Genomic DNA, 23,888 nt, shown 5'->3' with positions numbered 1-23,888 from the left:
AAGGGCAGTTTCCGGACTCCTGGCGAAAGGCAATCGTTCTTGCCTTCCCTAAGCCAGGAAAGGATCCAAAAGTCACCACCAATTATCGTCCTATTGCTCTGACTTGCTGTCTGTGCAAAATCCTGGAGAGAATGGTTAATTCTCGTTTAATATGGTATCTCGAAGCAAATGACCTTCTCTCCAACATCCAGTGCGGCTTCCAAAGGAACCGGTCCACTTTGGACCATCTTATTAGATTGGAAGCATCCATCCGGGATGCTTTCCTAAAACGGGAACACTTGGTGTCGGTGTTCTTTGACATGGAAAAAGCGTATGACACAACTTGGAGATTTGGCATTTTAAAAGATTTACATGGCCTAGGCCTTAGAGGGCATCTCCCCTTTTTTATTCAAACCTCTTTAGCCAATCGATCGTTCCAAGTTCGTGTGGGATCCTCACTCTCTCGCTCCTTTAGCCAAGAGGAGGGAGTACCACAAGGATCAGTATTAAGTGTCACGCTTTTTGCCATCAAAATAAATTCCATCACAGAACAACTTCCCCCGACTGTCAACAGTGCCCTCTATGTTGATGACTTTAGCATTTTTTGTCAGTCATTCAACATGAGGGTTAATTGAAAGACAACAGCAGAAAGCCATCGATAGTCTGAATTCCTGGGCACTTGCTAATGGCTTCAGGTTCTCGCCGGAGAAGACCGTTTGCGTACACTTTTGTCGCAAGCGTAATCTTCATCCTGAACCTGAATTAAGGCTCGGACAATATGCTATTCCAGTAGCAGCGAACACAAAATTCTTGGGACTCATATTCGATAAAAAAACTAACCTTTTTGGATCATATTCGTCAACTCTGCACAAAGTGCACTCATGGGCTTAATATTCTCCGCTCGCTCTCCTCTACATCTTGGGGAGCAGAACGATGTACCCTTCTTCGGCTTTACCGTGCACTTGTGCGATCCAAACTAGATTATGGGTCCCAGGTATATTCCTCAGCCAGAGACAGTGTCCTGCGGTGGCTGGACCCCGTCCATCATCAGGCCCTACGTATTGCTACTGGAGCATATCGCACATCTCCTGTCCAGAGCTTATACGTCGAAGCAAACGAACCACCGTTATCGCTTCGACGTAAGCAGTTGTCTTTAAAGTACGCTTTAAAACTGAAATCCCTGCCAGACCATCCTACGTGGCCATTCGTTTTTGAGCCACGATGGGAAAATTTGTACAACACCCGTTGTACAAATGGCCAAATTGTACAAAATGCCAATCGTCCTTTTTGTATTCGTCTCCAAGAGCTACTCAAAGAACTTAATATCAAGGTAGACAAGGTTGCCCAAACACCAAAGCAACCCTTTCCACCCTGGCATGCTCATGTCCCGGCATGTGACTTGTACCTTAGAAATTGGGGAAAGTCGGACACTCCATCGTCGGTCTACCTGCAGCTTTATTCAGAACACCGAGCTGAACATTCTGACTTCGCCCCAGTTTACATAGATGGCTCGAAGTCGGAATCACGTGTGGGATCTGCTGCTGTCTTTACAGACAGCTCTGCATCGGAGTAGATTCCCTCTGAATGCAGTATATTTACTGCAGAGCTGCATGCTATAGAGTTAGCCTTGGATCACATTAGTGAATGTCAATACCAACGGTTCATTTTATATTCTGATTCTCTCAGTGTGTTACAGGCTTTAATATCTGTAAGATATAATCCTCATCCAGTTCTGTCTAGTATTCAGCAGAAGATTCACTTCCTCCTTGGACGTGAATATGATATTCGCTTCTGCTGGATTCCCAGCCACATTGGGATTAGGGGAAATGATTTGGCTGACACCGCAGCCAAATCAGCAGTCCCCAATAATAATCGCTGCCTGTCAGTCCCCTATACAGACTACAGGCAAATAATACAGCAGAAGGTACATTCCCAATGGCAGGATTTGTGGAATGGACAGACTGGGAATAAACTGTATCGTATAAAGCCTGTAATTGAACCGTGGCAGTCTAGTCTGCGCAGGAATCGTAAGGAGGAAGTTGTTCTTGCCCGGACCCGCATAGAACAGTCATTTGACTCATTATTTTTTGCTGAGGGCTGATGACCCTCCTATGTGCGAGTCCTGTGGCACAATTTTATCAATTAGACACATTTTAATTGAATGTCCCGATTTTACCAATATCCGTTTTACCGCTTTTAACCATCTGACTGAGCCGTATACACTCAGTCAGATTTTATCTGACAATGACAATGTGTCTGCTGTTTTTAGCTTTTTAAAAACAATAAATATTTTTACTCGTATATAAAATTTTTACATTTTTTTCTTATATATTTGTTATACCTTTTGACACAGTGACCTAACTAATTAGGTCACTGAAAATTTAAAAATTTTTATAAATGACCTGGTCTTGGCGCATTATAGCCTTAGTAGCTAATGCGCCAATAAAACCAAAACCAAACCCAAACCCTCCTATTTTTGCCTATCAGAATCGCCGTTTAATAAAATTAAAATTCAATTCGCAAATGGGATCACAATAACCGGAACTTATTACAGTACATATCATATAGTGAACGAAGTTGTCCATCGTAAAGTGAACCAATTGTAAAGTGAGGGTCCACTGTATCTTGATAAATTTTATCACAGTTGTGCAGTGTAAGAAATGAACAATCATGACTGTCATATGCAAGTTGTTGCTTTAAAAGCAATTTATCTGTATTCATCATTCAGTGAGTTGAGACTGTTCAAAATACCCTTTAGATCTGTATGCAGTATTATGAACAGACATCTGCACAGCAAATAACAGAATCTCTGACATAAGAACAAAAATGGAACTGTCCAAGTTTGGTGCTGACACATTTGCTTCATTATGATCGTGAACGTAGTTTGCAACCTGTTATTACTGAGAATGAAATTTGATGTAACCAATGTGATTGTGAATTGAGGCTGCAAATTCATCAGTGGAATTATGCTGCTGTAGAGGTAGCTGATAAACTCATTCAGTTTATCAGCTACCTCTTTAATTTACCCTAGGAATTACCCCTTCTCACCCCACCCACCAAAAAAGATTTAATCTAATTTAAAGTTGCTTCTTACATTGGTTTTTAACCATAATGGGTACCATTATCTCCAGGGATAAATGAATTTATTTCCCCACTAAAAACCAGTTTTTTATCCTTATTTTGTTTATTTATACAGGAGTTTTTATTTTTCTACAGTAAACATATTTTAACTTGGCATTTTCTTAATTTTTCTAGTAGATTAGACCAAAAAAAGATATGAGCTACTATTTAAACCCACAAGTGTTGCTTTATGTATTCATGCAGCTAGTTGTACGGCAGGTAGAAATGGCCATTAACCTGTTTTACAGAGTTATTATAAGAAATGTGAGCCAATTTTAGTTTAGTCTGGTCATATTGGAAAGAGCTGCATCAAACAAAATGCAAGAGATTAAAGTAGATACATATGCATAAATAACATATCTAAATGGATGAGAATAGGGAATGATCTGATGACCTGCACAGGACTAATTCGTGAAAGATGTACTAAAATGAAGTTAGAAAATGCCACACAGAGTTGAGGGACTCTACTCATCTAAGAGAGATAATAATCTCTTTTTACATTTTCACTGTTAACATTTTTATTATGCTGGGATGAAACCAGTACCAATCGAGTCTTAAATAGTTAATAAATTCTCTATTTAAATAGCCTGATATGATGTCACCTAACAGATAATATAACCTGTATTTTAATTATAAAGAGAAAAAAAAATAAATAAATAAAAAAAAATGTATATATATATATATATATATATATATATAAATTTAAATAATGACTTAAAAGTTAAGATGTAATAACATAAAATAAGAAAAGTATAAATAAATAAATATTTATTTTGTTTTATTTTGAATTATTGGATATATATATATGTGTGTGTCACAAATGAAAGTAAAATAAAATAAAAATAAAAATAAATATAGATGAAAAAGTTATTAACCACAAAATGCCGCGTCTAGTTGAAGAGAAAAAAGAGAGAAAGAATGTTAAGAACCTATAAAAAAAAAAAAAAAAAAAAAAAATCATTAAGTAGAATTAAATCTGAATTAATGCCGAATTAACAGGCTAATCATATGTTCAAAAGTTGAAAGAAAAAGAGGGGAGGGTAATGGAGATAAAAATTATAAAATTCAAAAATAAAAATTAAAGAATTAAAAATTTTAAAATTATAAAAATATTAAAAATTGGCGCATAGATCAGGTATTTCATCACTTTAAATGATCTCTATACCAAACTTTGCAATAATGACATTTCTATTAATTTCTTAAATTTTATTATAAAAAATCTCTCCGATTTCATTAAAGAAAAATTCGGTTTCACCATGTTCCACCTTGATTAGGGTTAATTCGATACCTGTATAGTTGTACAATTGAATGGTGGTATTTCCACTGCTTGGAAAGTGATCACATATAATGACTTCTATTATGACTTCTATTAGAACGATGTTCGTGTTCTTTCACTTCCTAAGTTTTTCTTTTCATTTTTCGTAATTTAATATCAGTAATTACTTATGTCCAATCTTATTTTCTCTATTTTATTTTGACCACAGAAGGCTCCCATAGTTCTTCTCTTCTGAGCATCGTTGTCATAGTTTTCCCTCTGTTTGCATTCCATTCTTATTAATCATATTCGCATAATTGTACCTTATTAATCATGATCGCATATTTGTATCTTCATTTCTTGATTATATTTCACTCAACTTGTTTTCTGCCAAATATCATAGGTATTTAATTTTTCTCCTCTTCATATTTTTTATTATATTTCATATATATATCACTCAAAATATACACTACAAGCTAGCAGTATTAATTTCCACTTCTACTAACACTCTCACAGCCAAGGCCCTCTCTATGAGGTTGGGTACTTACACACCCGGTGTGCCTAGTATCCTTTAAACTCTTTACCTTCTCTTTGCATCTTTCTACTTTCTGCTCTTCGTTTTTCCATCCGTTGAACTATTAGTGTAATACGAGGGTGATTCGGACATTCTCACTTTTCTTATTCTCACTATCTTCGCCTCTATATTTTTAACTTCTTTTCTCTCCCCTACCTTGTTATTTATTATTATTTAACTTACATACTTTCGATTTAAACTTACGTTCTTACATACTATCGACTCAATTTATTTTTTAAATACACTACGTTACTTAATTTATTAATCTAAATACACTGCGTTGGGGCTACCTCACTTATGTTTCTGGAGATTAAAAAATTAAAAAATAAAAAATTTTTATTTTTTTATATATAAATAAAAAAAAATAAATATAGATAAAAAAAAAATAAATAAAAAATAAATTTTTTTATTTTTTATTTATTTATTATTTTTTTTTTATCTATTTCATTTTAATAGCTTCTCCATCAGCATGAGTTTGCATAGAAACACAGTACATGATCAGGTGTAACCCCCTGATGAAATACCTGATCTATGTACCAATTTTTAAATTTTTAATTCTTTAATTTTTATTTTTGAATTTTATAATTTTTATCTCCATTACCCTCCCCTCTTTTTCTTTCAGCTTTTGTACATATGATTAGCCTGCTAATTCTGCATTAATTCAGATTTAATTCTACTTAATGATTTTTTTTTTTTTTTTTTTTAAATAGGTTTTTAACATTCTTTCTCTCTTTTTTCTCTTGAACTAGGCTCGGCATTTTGTGATTAATAACTTCTCCATCTATATTTATTTTATTTTACTTTCATTTGTGACACTTATTTATATACATGTATCCTGTTTTGCTGCTTGGCGCATTCAGGTACACGTACTGTTTTTCCTATTTTTTTTTCCCTTCCACTTCTTCATTTTTTCCCTTCCACTTCTTCATTTTTTCCTTCCACTTCTTCGTTTTCATATTTCATATAAATATATATATATTTTTTATTTTTTATTTTTTTTTATTAAAATAATTTTTAATAATTATGCAGGCTCTTCGAGCTGTTTGGATGCATTCAAGGGATCATGTCTCTGCCATAGATGAATTAGATATGGCAACAATCCGATTCCGTGTTCGATTTAAAGATGAACCTAAACCAGAAACCCGAGTGCCTTATATTTTGGAACAAGAAGAGGTTTGTTACACTCTTAATATATTGTTAATTTTAATTTAACTTAATTTTTTGTTAAACCTGCAGAAGCTTGAAAATAGAATTCTTTTCCTCATCTGAAGAAGAACACAAGCACGAAATGGAAAATTTGCTCGTCTGCCCTCTCCAATACTTCATTGGAAAGGGAAAGAGCTGTCTATACTGTTCAGCAAACTTCATATTTGACTGCCCAAATACTCCCAGGTCTTTTTCACTTTCCATTTCCCTGAGTGTAGTACCACACAGTTGGTATGTTTCTCTTCGCTTATTGCTACCCATATGCAGTACTTTGCATTTGTCAATGTTCAACTTCGGTTGCCACTTCTCAGCCCATTTGCCCAACTTGCCTAGATCCAGTTGGAGTAGCATACTTTCTTTACTATCGTTAACAACCTTGCCAACTTTTGTATCATCTGCAAACTTGGACATTAATCCTGATATACCTTCATCAATATCATTGATGAATACACAAAACAACAATGGACCCAGCACCGAATCCTGGTGAACTCCACTAATAACATTTGTGGATGAAGAGCAGTGTCCATTGATTACCACTCTCTGTAGTCTCCCACTCAACCATCCCTTTATCCATTGTAGCAACTTACCCTTAATCCCATTTCTCTCCAATTTGTACAGCAGTCTTCCATGCACAACAGTATCAAAAGCTTTCCTGAAATTCAAGTATATGATATCAAAATTATTTTTTTACATCCAGTTCCTTTGTAACCACATCATAGTATCCAATCAAATTGGTGAGACAAGACCTCCCTTTAACAAACCTGTGCTGTGTCTTAACTATTACTGCAGTCTTGTCTAGATGATCCTGCAATGCTTCTTTAACCAGTGATTCCATTATTTTCCCCGGAACACAAGTTAAACTAACAGGTCTCTAGTTGTGTCACCTTCTGAACTCCCTTTGTGAATTGATGATACATTTGCACACCTCCAGTCCATGGGGACCTCCCTGAGTCCAAGGAAGCTCTCATAATTATTGCTAAAGGTTTGCTTTTTTCCTATACTGCCTCCTTTAATATAACTGGATAGAATCCATCCATCCCAGGTGCCTTCCTTATGTTTTACTTCAACAGCTTCTCCTCCACTTTGCTCTCAGTTATTACAAAATCACTTAGCTCCCTGTTAGAATTTGATAAACTTCTGGCATTCCTGTCATTGAATAACTCCTCATGTGTGAATGTAGATGCAAAATACTCATTCAATTTATCAGCTACCTGAGCATGATCATCAATAGTCAACCCATCTATGTTAAGTGGTCCAATCTGATTCATCTCTTTCCTTCTAGAGTTTACATAAGTAAAGAACTCTTTGCTGTTTTTCTTTGCATCCTTTGCCAAAGATTTCTCATAATCTGCCTTCACCTGCCTAACCTCCTTTGTGACTTGATTACAGACTAGTTTATACCTGCCATAGGCTTCTGTATCACCATAATTTATATGCATCCCATACATTTTTCTTCTCTGCCACGAGCCTCATTAATTCATCTGACATCCATTTAGGCCTAAACCTTAAACAGTGTTTCTTAGTTGGAACGAAAAGCCTAGTAGCCTCCAAGATTAACCCCCGAAGGCTTCCCATTTAGAATTCAACATTGGTAACATCATCAGTTGATCCCACTGTACAGAATTTAAAAACTGTCTGAGACCCCTGGAGTCACCTTTATGAAAGCAAAAGCTCTTCCCTTTAGCCTTGATGGTAGTTACATCTTTAAGTAATTCCCATATCAGTACATTGTGATCACTGTCACCCAGTGGTTCCTTTATCTGGATATTCTTTATGCATGAATAATCACTGCTGATAATCAGATCAAGAGTATTACTCCCTCTGGTTGCCTCTCGAATATGCTGCTGTAGAAAACAGTTATCCAGTAAATCCAAAAAAGTCTTGCTAGTGTGTAAGTGACCAACTCACAAGGTCCAGTCAATATCTGGAAAGTTAAAATCCCCCATTTTCATACATTCTGATTTACTGGCCCTCTATTTCTCTGCACAATTGCTCATTATACTCATCAGATTCATTAGGCCTATAACACATATCCACTCTCATTTTCCTTTCCCCGGTGATTATGTCACAACAAACATACTAATAGTGCATTGTCCACCAACATCAATGGGATGCACTTCCTTAGATGTTGTGTTTCTTAACTAACAGCATAATCCCTCCTCCCTTCCTGTCCTGCCTATCCTTTCTGTACACATTGTACTCCCCAAATTCCAATTCTGCACTGCTTATATCTGTGTGATACCACTTTTCTGATATCCGAACAATATCTGCCTTTGATGTCTTGACTAGCACTTCAAGCTCACCAAATTTATTAACTATACTCCTAGCATTGGTGTACATGCAAGTATACATGCACCTGTTTATACTCTGTTACCCTAACACAACCCATGTATTTATTTGTTCCACTATGACTCCTGGAAATCTCCATTGCCTTGCTTTCCATGCTGCTGCTCATTCCAATAGAAGTATTGCAAGAATCACTTTTGCCTCTGCCTGCAGCCACTGTTAACCTTTTAGTCTGTGTATCCACCCCCAAGCTAGCAGTTTTCCGACCCACCTAATGCTGCCTCGATAGCATCAACAAATATTCTTGCACCCAATACATTCATTCTCAGCTATTTTCTTGCAGCATGTCCAATCAGTTTTTGCTTGATCCCTGGGCATTCTGGGAAATGAAAGTGCTCACCTCACAGCTAAACATCCTCAGCCTGTTCTCTCACAACATCTTCAGGTTCCTTACACTAATTATATGCATGTTATTCACAAAGCAAGTTACAACAACTAGAAACAGATCTGGAAAAGGAATACTAACAACAAACTTTACCGGATAAAACAGGAACCAAAGCTGTGGCTTTCAGGCTTCCGACAAAACAGATGATAGGAAGTGGTACTGGCAAAACTCAAAATTGGACACACTCATCATACCCATCTCTTCCTGCTACTGGGAGAAGACCCACCCCAGTGTTCATCCTGTCACAGTCAACTTATGGTTCAGCATTTTCTGTATGATTGTCCCTTATATTCAACCATCTGGTCAAACACTTTTCAGTTGATCTCAAATGATTTAACTCATATCCTGGGAAATGATGCAAACATAGAAGAATTTATAATCTATTTAAAATGTATTGGCCTATAGAGGAGCAATTAATTAACCATCTACAGCAGTATGTTTTGAGTAAATAAACTATGAACAGACACAATTTGGCTTCAGTAGTGTGTTGTTAAGCCCAATACCAACAACAACATAGTTCTTCTTCTAGAAAATGTTCTTTTGACAAAGACTTGAAGTGCAGTGAAATTTTAATGATTGTGTATAATGCATTTTCACATCCCTGAGTAAGCTGTCCAACCAACATCTGAAGTGGAAGGCAAAGATCACTATAAGAGAAGCAATAAAATGGAATGTTGGCCCAGTCCTCAGTGATACATCTCACCATGAGAGCAATTAAAATAGTGTAGTCTTGCATTTAAGGAGCCATGTCTGGTAATCAAGTAAGAAGAGTAGAACCTAGGAGAGAACCACTTTTTAGTAGCTTTTGTTGTGTTAAAGGTAACATTTGGAATAAATGGTTTTGGCCCCCTCCCCTAGTAAAATTAGTCCAGCAAATCCACTATAACCAAATAAATTCACCCCAGTATGTTTTCATTTCAAGTTTAGAGTCAACTCCATTATTGATGATGATTCCCAGGATGCCACATGGAAGGCTTTTATGAAAGTGGTAACATAGGCTTTTAAAGATGATGTATAGATCTAACAGGAGAGAACCAGTGATGATCTGTAGAGAAATAGTTGATACTGCATAGCAAGTGCTAGTCATTGCAAACAAATAGCTCCTTTGAATTCAGTTGCCAACAGGTTATGCCAACAGGTCCTGTTGATCAGGATGATATCTGCTGTAAACATGATCAACTTTTGCCCCAATAGACACCCCTGGTCCAATTCCACCTATCCTTTCTGCACAGTATGTTTGCCATTTACCAGACAGTAGAATTACCCACTGTGGGACCAGTGCATTCTGTCTTGAGGATTCTGCTATGATGTCTGATTCTTGAGTATAAGCTCTACTGTTGAGGTGGACACCTGAAAGCTTGATGGGCTCCCATTTTAATTCCTTTGAGGGCTTCCACCCTGTTCTTCAAGCTCTTATAAATGCCCTTCAGAACAATGAGTTCACACTTAATTTTCTCACCACCCTCCCATTCCAGACAGTTCCACAAATATCAAACAAGTAGCACATTTTTTGAGGCTGTGATTTGTAGGAGAAATAGCCCCTTCAGTTATCGTCAAGCCACAGCACTCCTAATACTTTGAGCCCTTTGCTTCACTGCTCTAGTCTGAGGCATGATTTCTGTTAAAATTCAATTTTAATTTGAGAATACAGGTAACTCTCAGTTAATACAGTAATTTGGTTCTTTGAAAACACCATGTAATTCAAAACCATGTTACTTAAACCTAAGAACTCATTTAAAATAGGAAGTTAGGTTCCAGAAAATTAAACAAATAAAAGATGATTATGATTATTTCAGTAAATATATTGCTTAAATAAATACATAATAAAAAAATAACAAAAAAATTCTCTTTCATTAAAAATCTTTAGGATCAATAACTTAATTGAAATTTGAAAATATTAGTCCAGGCATGCAATTATACTGCAAAGTTCTTCATATATAAGAAGTCTTAATTGATGGTATTATACCTAGGTCTAATGGGTTGATTAGACAAGTTCTGTTGAGCAGTAAACTACCTGAACATTCAGAAGACTTAAGTTTTGCAGATGCCCTGTAACATTAACTAAAAGCAATAGACACCTGAAATAAAGATTTTTCTTTTTCATGTAGCTTTGAACTTCAGGTAAAAAGCAGTGAAGAAACCAATCTTTAAAAATAGTTATTGCTAATTAAGCTTTTTTATTTGCCCACCAATGTACAAGTATCTTGCCTTTTTTTTTTTTATCCAAAATATTGTTCATATAAACCTAAAATCCTTGGCAGCTGCTGTTGATCCCTCGCCTTCTTTTAACCGATCTAAAATACATCTTTTCCTCAAGAGAAATGGCTTTTCTTTTCAATACCCTCTTTTCGTTTAACATGGTATTTTAGACTGAAATTAAGAAAAATTATTTGATTACCACAAATATTTATAATGAAATTAAATCTTACTTGAAAAGGCTAAAAGGAGGGTGATTTTAATGTAACAATAATGATTACCACTTCTAAGGGTAATCACTAATAAAAAAATTTCAGTATACATGTGAAAGTTGTTGCATATCATAACTAAAGCCCAGACAACTTGATTCCAATTCTGGCAGAAAATGTTTTGACACATTATTTCAGAAGGTTCTTGTATTACTCATCCATGCCTCTGGTCCATGTCATAATTGTTACATAGCATCTAACAGTAAAAACATGCTTGTACTTGGTGTTGGTAGCTTCAATGGAATAAATAACGCTCTATCAACCATGTAAAATCAAGTCATGTTAATTAAAAATGGTCACATGTTTTTGATTGTATAAAAGCAAAACCATGTTTTCAAGTACTGTGTTAATCGAGGTTTGCCTGTGCTACACTAAACTAATAAATACCTAAATGCAATAATAACAAATTATTATTGCATTCAGGTATCTACTCTATTAATAGGTTATGTAGCAATAATATATACTATGTTATTATGTATGTATTATATCAAGTTTGTTATGTTAAATTTTACAGTTACATTCTTAATGTTATAAATTAATTATAGTCTTAGTAAATAATAAAATTTCTTAGCTAAAAACAAAAAATATGTTCTTGTTTATACTCTGGCACAACCACCAGGTCAGAGGAGTTTACAATAAATTATCAATACAAACATTAGTCATATTCAGCAGTCACGGGCTTGAACCCCAGTTCACTTAAAGAGCATGTGTTACTGAACTCTCACTCCGACCATTTGGCTACGTCAGACCTATATATGCCAACCTATGTGATTGGAATCTTCAATCCACTTATTTACCAATTAAAACACAACGATTATCACTACTATTTACTACTAGTTGCTATTTAGAAGATATGATATTTGCATTGAAATCACCAATACAAAGGCTCTATGAATATTAAGTCATAACTCATAACAACTCTAGCTAAATTTAAAAATAAGCTGACAAATATGACTAGGATTATTAAAACTGTTTATTGAACACAATTTAAAATGTTAAGTAAAAAAAAGACAAAACTTTACAAAAAATTTATCCATATCCAAGAACTCAGTGAATGCAGTCAAATTTCTGTGGATGCCTGTCTTAAGACAAAACCACATCAGTTTTTGTTGTTTCTCAACTTTTCTGGATTGAATTCAGTTCGAGACATGTCAGTGTGATAACATCTGTTTTCGTTTGTGTTCTTCATCAGCTTTTGGGTTGTAGGGCTACTATTAGGTTTCATAAGATTTTACACAAATTTGCAATAAATTTGCATGCTGTGGTAATGTTGCATTCTCACAGGATTGGAAATGGGCATCGTTATTACGACTTTTACTAATCTCTGTAGTGGGCTGGAGCTTCATGGAGAGGTCAGACTGGGAGCTTAGACAATTTCAGGATAAATGATCAACTGTAGCTTATGTTTCATGGGACATAAGTCAAACCCTTTCAGTTCTAGGAATCATTACAAAATCTTGTTCTTTGTGTTTTTCATGGAATTTATGAAGGATAAATCATACCTGAAAGATGTTATGGCCCACTAACAGTAAGCTAAAAAAATGGTTCAGTCTTAATGATAAATTATGGCCAACCTTCCCTCTCATAATAGAGGGAAGCTTGGCCATAATTTAGGCTGTCTCGGTGTGTTTGGTATTCTGCTGAAGAATTTATTTTCAGACAAAATTATCGTCGTGCTCAAGCTATGAGAGCATAATGGTTTCGCTGCTGTTCACTTATTTGGTGTGGTCTAGGTTCGAATCCACTCAGAGTCTGGAGAAATTCTTAAAGGCTTCTTTTGTGTAGGGCCTACTCTGTCTTTGATAGGCGCCTCCATAGCCAGGTGGGAAGGAGCAGCAGTGAGTAGCACACGCTTTTTGATTATACCGGGGTTCGAGCCCGTCACCACCAAATACGGAGGATGCGGAAAGGTCAGGGAATGACCACCGCATATCCCGGAGCAATATGGCCTTAGTTGCTAATGCTCCTAAAAACCAAATAACAACAGTCTTAGATTGGCTGACTTGGGCAGATGAAGTAGCATTTTTCATGTGAGTCAGTCCAGGTTTTTCGATCCTCACAGCATGCAGATTGTACTGAGCACATACTAAGATGCTAAAAGGATGTATAAATAATGCATGATGTAATGAACAATAGTTGGGAAAAAAATATATGGTTGGTGAAGGTAAAGAAAGCCAAAACGAGAACCACGGAACTTTGGAAAACTTACCAGGCAAACTCGTTTCCTGCTGTTTTAAAATAGGAAAACTACTTCTGCAGATGGTGGTGCATGTTATTGGTAGTAGCAGTAGAAGTCGTTTTCCTATTTTAAAACAGCAGGAATGGAGATAAACAACCCTAAGGCCGAGGTAGTCGGGAGGGTGTACCCGTAAGTAAATTTCAGCCCACTCATGAATTCCAATAATCTGTTTTTAATAATAAGAAAAAACTAATCAGTACGTTGTTATGGACTTCTACTGCCACTGCCATGCACCTTCTGTTTACCAAGAATGCAGGGAGAAATTGCAGTAGCAGGAAATGAGTTTGCACAGCAAGTTACCCGACGTTTGCTGTGGTTCTCGTGTTGGCTTTCTTTACCTTCACCAACCATATATTCTTTCCACCCTGGAAAGTGCTTAAACAGTGCATTCATTATCTTTTCAAAGTAGGGTAGGAAGAGTCTTTGATAACCTAAGGGTGATCACACAGTTTGTCTAAAACTCTGCATCATTATGACAGTTATTTGAAGGTTAATCTGAAACTACTGTTACAGTATCATAACAGCAGCCTGTGTTAGCAGATATATGCCATTCTGTGGATTAATGTATTCTGTGAATAATGAATCTAAGTGAGCAGCCAAGTGGTGCTTGGAAGAAACACTTCCAATTAAATGGATTCTGTTTTGTGATATTATTTGTATAAAACTATATTAAGAATTTAGGCTAATTTTGGATAATGGTGTCATGTCTAATGTCAGTATAAGCCAAACCCTTGATAATTAGAAATCATCTGTGACTGTAGGGACCAGTGCATCCAAAAGACAAATTGAACACAGAGAAGAGAGATGCATGCTGCAAGTTTGCAGGTTATATTTCAATGTCTGTCCTGCTGTATAGTGCAAATGCATTCCAGTATCAGGGGTAAATGCTATACACAGTCTTTTTTTTTGTGCTTAATTAATGTTTTTCTTCTTATATACTGCTTGGCTACTCCTTTAGACCTATGCATTATCCACGGCTCAGCATACATTAATAAAGGCTGCCTACTACCCAATAAGAGACCAGCAAGTCTCAAAACTGGTGCTATGAATTTTAGATAAATTATAGGTTCTCCCTTCTGGTGATACTATTTGTATAAAGTGATATTAGCAACTTCAGTCAACCTGTATAATAGCATTCTCTAGTGTGAGCGTAGGACCAAGCCAAGATAGCTTAAAACTCAACCTCTGTCACCGTAGGGACCAAAACATCCTCAAGACAGAAACTAAATGTAAAAATGTACTGTCTGTTTGCCATTAGAAGATACTTTGGTGCCTTGATAATTGCACCAAACCATTTTGCAGAAGGGGTAAGGTAAAGAGGCACCTGACTGAGCAGTATATATGACATATATACTGCTTTTTCAATATACAGGGTCATTGAATAAGGTGTCCGTGATTTCATGTTGCATGGTCGTCATTCTGCGCACACTCACAGCACAGCCAAGGTCATTGTTGAAGTGTCAAATAAAACTTAGTGAGTTACCACACTGTTTGCTGCTATGATCACAGCAATCAATCAGATATTTCCAAAGATAATTAAAAGAGAAATATCGGACACCTTTTTCGATGACCCTCTATTACAATATATATTTTGGTACAATATGTATTACAATATATTTCAATATATATATCTTTTTTTTTTTTATGAAAACACCAAAAATGGAGATAGAAGCCAATTCAGAAGAACAGTGCCCACGGAAGTATTTGTAGAAACTGTACGTCTATGAGACAGCTAGTGGAGAGACTCTGCTAGAGAGGAGTCATTAATTAACCTAACTGTCCTCTTCTGAATGGAAAATAGAAGCCTGAAAGAGGTTTTGGAGGCATCACCCCCAGATGTGGGAACAATATTCCATGGTAGGGTGGATTTGCGATTTGTACAGAGTGAACAGCTGTTTGGAGGAATAGTAACTCTGAGAGCGAAACAGAAAACCAAGTTTTTTAGATGCAGAGGAAGCAATATTTGTAATGTGCTTGTGCCAAGAGAGATGAGAAGTCAGGGTAATCCACAAAAGAGATATATCATTTTGCCTAGAAATTGGAGTGTCACCAAAGATAAGCATAGGAGCAGAAGAATCCTTTTTGCGAGATATAAGGCAAAACTGAGTTTTAGAAAGATTGAAATTGACTAAGTTGTCTTTGCCCCACTGAAGAATTACCTGGAGATCAGCAGCAGATATTCAAGAAGTTGAAACTAATTGAGCAGTGCAAAAAGGTTTCTCAAAATGGAAAGTGGAATGCAATGTGCTATCATCAGCAAAACTATGGATAGGATTTCCAGTCAACGGAAGAAGGTAATTAATACACAAGAGAAAAAGAGTGGGGGAAAGAACTGAACCTTGGGGGATACCAGCATTAGTGGAGAAGTTAGAAGACAGAGAGCCATCCAACATCCTCAGTGAGCGATCCAAGAGAAAACAGCATAACCAATTACAAAAAACAGTTGGAAAACCATAAGATAGAAGCTTATTTAGAAGACCTTTATGTCAAAGACAATTGAAAGCCTTTGAGATGTCAAGAGCAACTGCTTGTGTTTCACCAAACTTTTCCATTGAATTTGTCCACAAATGGGTAACATAAGCCAGAATTCACCAGTGGATTGACACTGACTGAATCCATACTGGTGATCGTTGATCAGACGGAAGGTTTCTAGATAGTTTAAGAGTTGGCGGTTAATTGATTTCTTTAGAAAGAGTAGAAGTAATTCCAATGGGATGATAATTGTATGGGAGGGATTTGTCACCCTTTTTAGGAAATGGCTGGATATGAGCAAATTTCCAAGCAGAAGAAAAAACGCCTTTCGAATAAGAAAGTGAAAAAAGCGGCAAAGAACAAAAGTAAGTTCACAAGCACAGGTTTTGAGAACAAGTGGAGAAATACCATCAGGACCTGGAGCTTCCTTAGCATCAGGATTCATCAAATTCCTTCTGACATCCTTTTGACGGAAGACCACTGGAGACATTGAATGTTGCATGTTGGGAATGGTGGCAGGTGTTTCACTAAGATCATTAATACATGAGTTGGAAGAAAAATGGGAAGCTAGCAGGTCAACTTTATCCTTGGCTGAAGTGGTTTTGACAGAGGTGGGAGCAGAGATGGGCAAAAGTTGAAGCCAATAGCTTTGGCAAGAGACCAGAATGCTCGGCTATCATTAGGACAATAAGCAAGTTTTCTGCTCTTAGCCTGTTCAAAATCTAGTTTGGACTGATTAATAACTGCTTTACAATTGTTGCAAACTTTGATATAGGCCGAAAATGAAACTGAAGAATTGGAAACAGGCCAATTACAATCTGCAACGTTTTTCCCTTAGCACATTTATTGGAAAACCAAGGTTTAGATAAAGGCTGAGATTTTAAAGTGGAGTGTGGGATAAAGGATTCCATTCCTACAAGGATAATTTCACTGACAATATCTCAGCAAATGTTGAAATCAGAAGTTTGAAACAGTAATCTGGCCAAGGAAAAGAAGAAAAGAAATCTCGCAGGTCATCCCATTTTGCATTCTTGTAATTCCAAACAACACGAGATTGGGAATAGCCATGAGATAAAGGCTCCATTGCAGAAGAGACAATCACCAAGTTGTGATCTGAGGTGCTAAAGAACCACTCACTTCAATCGTGTACTTAGAAGGGTTGTGTTTAAAAAAAAGATCAAGTATTGGTTGTATGGCTCGGATTATCCAGTATTCTTGTAGGTAAATGAACAATCTGTGCAAGGTCATTAATAATTGCAAAAGCCTCAGAATCTCGACCAGCTGGGTCGGTGTAACTAGAAAACTGAAGCCAGCTTGAGTTGTGAACATTAAAATCACCAAGGAAGATTACCTCACTGTTAGGAAAGTTGGACTGGAGAAAGTCAAGTTGCAAAGAGAGGAAGTCAAAGAGCTCCAAGTGATTAGTTGAGTTGGGAGAAGAGTAGAGACAACAGATGAATTTGACACAATGAGGTAGAGAGATTTCAAGCCCAGAGAAAATCGAAAAGAGGAGATTCCAAATTACCAAGTCTCTGACAGGGAATATTGGAACGAACATATGCACAAGTACCACTTTTGAGACGAAAGGAATCATACAGCAAATAGTTTGAGCAACTGAGATGAGCAGTGGTTGAATCAACCGATAACTGAGATTCTGTCAGAAAAAGTACATGGGGTTTGGCAGACTGCAAGTGGAAATGGACATCATTGAGATTAGAATTGCAACCACATATATTTGTGAAATGAACTAGGAACTGTTCGGGAGGCTTAGATATTTTTTCAGATAAGCTTACTCTATTAGTTTGACAATTCATGATGTATTCAATAGTAAGAAAAAGTGAGGGAGGGACATGCTGTATGAAGTAATAAAACTTTTGGATATGGCCTACACATGGTAAGGATATACCCAGATCCTTGACATAACGTGGCCTAGACAATGACCCCCGCATACACACTACTCGGACTCTCTCCAGTCACTATCTGGCAGAGTAGGGGATTAGAGTAAGTAGATCAGCTAGTTATACACTAGCTGATCTACTTACTCTGATCCAGGAGCCTCCTAAAGAGTTACCAATAGGTTCGGTTCAGAGCACTAACTAGCCGGTCTGCGAACACCGTTTTAGAGCTGTACCCTCAAATGTAGTGAAGATTGGATCTCGCCACGATGTTCATCATAACATCAAAAGTCATCAGTTATACTGCATGATAGAAAAGATTGGGAAGGGTTGACCGGAACTTAGCTCTGGGGACTAAACATGGGTTCCATCACTTCAAGCCTCCAATAAGCAAAGTGGTGGTATTTCACCGGTTGATGTGAGTTTTCTACCACCTAGTATTGCCTGGTAACACAGAAAGGGAGGTCATTTCTCCACACCTCAACTCCTGCATACGTTGGTTCACACCTGGGTGGTCACCCACTGTGTACTTGTGCATGGAGGTTATACCCAGGATTAATAACAGTCCCAACCTTCATGAAGGTGCAAGCAGAGGATTTTGCTGTCCCAGTCCATCTAGACTTCGCCGAAATTGGGTCCACTTGACTTGACTTGAATGTCACCTGAAGATCAGTTCCATCAGCGTTTTAGACTCTCAGGTAGCAAGTACAGCTTGTCTGGAATATCTGAGAGAATGTCTGTGACAACCTCAAGGACCAAATTACAATATAGTACAGTATATTATAATATAGCTATAAAAAGAAATACTACAAAAACATCTTATTCATTTCACCTGCTGCATGCTCTCTTTACTTCCTGATCACTATTTCAGAAGTGCCTTCTAGCCACACTCTCCAGTGGCGAACAGACCATATACCATTTTAAAATTGTATACATTTCTAGAAATGTATACAATTTTCAAATTATTTCAAGTTACAAGGAAAAACAATATGTGCCTCCGAATGACATTTTCAATATCCCATTCTCCCTATGATTAATTATACATTACAGGAGCAACAGTGAACTCTTCAGTCTTGTGCTATAAGAGTAGGAGACTGGCAGAATTCCTTAAAAAGTACAGGTCACCGTTGAAAAAAGGCCTTGAATTAGGGTTGAATTTGAAAGTGTCCTTAATTCTGCCCACACACGATAGGAGGGGCGGATATGATGACAGCCTTGTCGATCAATTTGGCCCTAGAGAGATTGTGCAAGGCTAAAAGGGAAGAATTTTTCTCAGCCTGATATGTGCTTGTTAACAGGAGAGACTGCTTCTACAGGGATGGGATACACTTAAATAGAAAGGGTGCAAGAATATTTGCTGATGCTATCGAGGCAGTGTTAGGTGGGTCAGAAAACTGCTAGATTCGGGGATGCACAGACTAATAGATTTAACAGTAGCCGCTGGTAGACGTGAAAGTGATTTTGCACTGCTTCTATTGAAATGAACAGCAGCCTAGAAAACAAGTTGCAGGAGATTCCAGTTACTGCTGGGAGTCATTGCAGAACAAGTAAATAGATGGGCCGTGTTAGTGTAGCTAAGAATAGGAAATGGTGGATGTATACTTGTGTGTCCACCAATGCTATGAGTTTGGTAAATAAATTTGATGAATTTGAGGTGTTGGTCAAAACTTCAAAGGCAGATATCATTTAGATAACAGAGATGTGGTGTCACACAGATATAAGGAATGTAGAACTTGAATTTGGGGAGTACAATGTGCACAGGAAGGATAGACAGGACACAAAGGGAGGAGGGGTTATGCTATTATAGTTAAGAAACAAATAAAATCCAAAGAAGTGCAGCCAGTCGACATCTCTGGACAGTGCAGTGTAGAGTCAGTTTCGTGTGACATAAGCACTGGGAGATTAAAATTGAGAGTAGGAGTGTGTTATAGGCCTAATGACTCTGATGAATATAATAAACAACTGTACAGAGAAATAGAGTGGGCCAGTAAATAAGAGTGTCTTATAATGGGGGATTTTAATTTCCCAGATATTTACTGGAATTTGTGAGTTGGTCACTCACACACTAGCAAGGCTTTTGTGAATTTATTGGATGATTGTTTTCTAAAGCAGCACGTTTGGGAGGCAACTAGAGGGAATAATATCCTTGATCTGATTATCAGTAGTGTTTCTTCATGTATTAAGAATCTGTAAATAAAGGAACCCCTTAGGTGGCAGTGATCACAGTGTGCTGAAGTGGGATTTACTCAAAGAGGTAACTACCATCAGAGGTAAAGGAAAGGGTTTTTGCTTTCGTAAAGGTGACTACGGTGGTTTGAGATGGTATTTAAATTCTATACAGTGGGACCAGCTGATGTTACAAACAGCAAATTCAAAATGGGAAGCATTCAAAGAATTAATATTAGAAGCTACTAGCTCTTCATACCAACTAAGAAATATTCAAGGTTAGTCCTAAATGGATGTCAGATGAACTAATGAGACATGTGGCAGAGGATAAAAATGTATGGGATTCATATAAATTAACAGGTGATGCAGAAGCCTATGGAAGATATAAGCTGGTCTGTAATCAAGTCACAAAGGAGGTTAGGCATGCAAAGGCAGATTATGAGAAATCTTTGGCAAACAATGCAAAGAAAAACAGTAAAGACTTCTTTACTTATGAAAACTGTAGAAGGAAGGGGACGAATCAAATTGGTCCATTTGATATCGATGGTTAATGATCCTGCTCAGGTAGCTAAAAAACTGAATGAGTATTTTGCATCTACATTTACACATGAGGAGTTTCCAGTGAGGGGAATACCAGAGATGTATAAACTATGATTTGATTACAACTGAGAGCAATGTGTAGGAGAAATTCTTCAAGATAAACATAAAAAAGGGATCTGTAGTTATAGCAAAAGAAGTAAACAAACCTTTGCCATAATTATGAGACCTTCCTTGGACTCAGTGGAGGTACTCTATGGACTGTAGAAGTGTAAATGTGACTCATTTTCACAAAGGAGGTTCAAAGTGTGACACAGGTGAATTAGAGACCTGTTACTTTAACTTCTGTTCCGAGGAAATTAATGGAGGTTAAAGAATCAGTGCAGGATCATCTAGACAACACTTCGGTTATAGTTCGGACACAGCATGCGTTTGTTAAGCAGAAGTTTTTTCTGACCAATTTGATTGGATACTATGATGTGGTCACAAAGGAACTGGATGGAAAAAATAATTTTGATATTATATACTTGGATCTTAGGAAAGCTTTTAATATGGAAGACTACTGTACAAATTGGAGCAGTATGGCATTAAGGACAAAATGCTGCTATGGATAAAGGGATGTTCGTGTGGGAGAAGACAAAGTGGTAATCAATGGACACACTGCTCTTCTTGGACTAATGTTATTAGTGGAGTTTCCCAGGGTTCAATGTTTAGTCCATTGCTGTTTTATGTATTTATTAATGATAATGATGAAGGTATATCAGGCTTAATGCCTAAGTTTGCAGCCAATATGAAGATTGGCAGGATTGGTAATGACACTAATGAGAGTAGGCTGCTGCAAGAGGATCTAGAAATGTTGAAGAGATGGACTGAGAGGTGGCAACTAAAGTTTAACATTGACAAATATAAAGTGTTGCCTATGGGAAACAATAACCCCAGAGTAAGATATCAACTGTGTGGTACTACACTTGTGGTGGTAGAGAAGGAAAAGGACCTGGTGGTAATTGTGCAGTCTGCAAGAGTAGCTCATGGTGTCTTGTCAAAGATATACAGGAATTTTGCTAGTAGGGATAAGGAAATGATTATTATCCCCTTGTATAAGGCAATGGTCAGGCCACACATTGAGTACTGTACACAGGTCTGAAGGCCTCATTTCAGGAAGGATGTAGAGCTGCTGGAACGAGTATGGAGAAGGGCAACAAGATTAGTGGATGGAACAAAGGGTTGCTCTTACGAAGAAAGGCTTAAAATTTGTAAATTACAGTGTCTGGCGACTAGGCACCTGCGAGATGATCTGATTGTTGTATATGAGGCCTTGAATAGTTTGAGTAAGCTGAATGCTGATCTGATTCTCCCTCTTGCCTGGATTAATTGCCTGAGGGGAGGGGCTCACATCTGGTGAGTATGTCCATGGCACACCCAGGGTCCTGAGCTGGATATCATCATTCTTCTCTTTCATGGTAATTCAGATTTTTTTTTTTTTTTCCCTGGTGCAGCATAAGTCTCAGGCTTCTTTGCACCATAAGGCTAATAATAATAATAAATTCAAATTGAGGAAAGACAGTTGTAGAATAGATGTGCATCAATTTGCCTTTAGCCAGCATGTGGTTGATTGCTGGAACAAACTTCTATCTGTTGTAGAAGTTGACAGCTTAAGTAAATTCAAAGCAGAACAAGGCGAATGGATTGGTGAAATGGGAAGCTTGTTTTAAATTATTTTTTTGGCTGGTGCTGTATAAGCTTGCTTTCTTGTATCATATGCCTCTGCTAATGCTAAAAAAAATAATAAAACTACTTTAAAACTTCTTTTTTTTTTTTTTTTGTAATATCAGAATTTCTGCTTATTTCTGCTTTATTTAATGAACTGGCATAAGCTGTGATGTAGTAGTCTACTTTGCAAAACAGAAATTCACAATAATAGCATTATTCTCTGTTGTGCTGTCATTTCGTAGTATTTGTGCAGTGTGAAAGTAATTTACATTGTCCACGCTTGTAAAATTGAAAAAGGTAGCAAGTTTGCCTTATGTAGATGTCATTTCTCAATTTCAATTAGCAGGAAACATATAATCAGATACAGTGGATTCCAATTATTTGGGCCACCGGTAAATTGGGGCAGCTGTTTATTTGGGACAAATCTTAAAGAACAGGACCCAATTGAGAAAATAGCCAGAGTTTACTTCGCTTAATTGGGACAACATGCCGTTTAATCGGGGCAGGAGACTGCAGCATTCAAGATTACCCTATGATTGTCTCCGACCATACCACGTGGTTCGGTCAGATTTCTGGAGGTCACAACCATAAAACAATTAGCAGTCCTCTGTTTATTGGGCTTTTCTGTTAGTGCAATGTATTATAAATGGATAGTAAACTCACCTTATTGAATTTGTGATAATACCAATAGCTGGAATTCTGTGGATTTTCACATTATGGTGAAATGTTTTTCCTCTTCCATGAAATCTTCAGTCATATAAAAAATAAATTTTCAGAATCTTCTCTTCATTTGCATTTTTTAAGCTTCATAACTTGTTACTCTGTACTCACTTGTGAGTATCATGTTCTTTTTTATTGATTGCTTATATTTTTTACTGTTTTAAATTTTAATCCCCACCTACAAATGTTAGTGAGCAGAAATATCAACTAGTTAGTACGTACATATTACAGCATGTGTAAATTTATTTTTATTTTGCTAACCTGTGGAAAATATTCTTCCGATTTTCACATATCATTTAATATTTTAATTGGTAAGGTCATAAAGTGTAAATTTCTACTTAATATATCTTTACTTTCATAGCCTGTGGATAATTTCCTCCTATTTTTGCTAATTAGAATTACCTGTTTAATAGAATTAAAATTCAATTACAAACGTGATCACAATGACCGGTGCTTACTACATATCATATGGTGAATGGTACTTTACTATTGTGAGTCCATCGTAACGTGATTTGATCGTACAGAAAATCAATCGTAAAGTGAGGGCCCATTTTACAGGCAGTTCCTGCTTAACGAGTTTTGTACCAATCATCATAGGAACAGTGTGGTGAGAGCGTTAATAGACAGGGCAAAATTGCACTGTGGTACCTCCAAGGATAGGAAAGAAGAATATGAACATGTCACGGCGGATCTTACAAAGTGTGGCTACCCCCCAGAGGATTATACAAAAGTATATTGGAGAAAATCAGAGGAGAGGCGAACCCTTCACTCAAATAGCCACTGCATACATTCCCTACTATCCGAGCTTAACTGAGCATA

The 23,888-nt window shown here is 36.9% G+C and overlaps 1 protein-coding gene across 1 annotated transcript in view; it reads left to right on the top strand.

The window, feature by feature from the left end:
* The window catches only part of LOC150081954 (E3 ubiquitin-protein ligase SHPRH), a 504,999-nt gene that overhangs the window by 391,603 nt on the left and 89,508 nt on the right, over positions 1-23,888 (top strand). Inside the window, exon 16 of the mRNA XM_090380382.1 lies at positions 5,958-6,101. Coding sequence (XP_090236508.1) covers positions 5,958-6,101 — 144 coding nt within the window. The remainder of the gene's footprint in view (positions 1-5,957; positions 6,102-23,888) is intronic.

The sequence above is a fragment of the Mastigoproctus giganteus genome, chromosome 8 (assembly GCF_048544385.1).
Source record: "Mastigoproctus giganteus isolate SK-2022 chromosome 8, ASM4854438v1, whole genome shotgun sequence".
NCBI lineage: Eukaryota > Metazoa > Arthropoda > Arachnida > Uropygi > Thelyphonidae > Mastigoproctus > Mastigoproctus giganteus.
The sequence above is the reverse complement of the archived record's forward strand: the minus strand, read 5'-3'. Positions and strand labels throughout refer to the sequence as shown.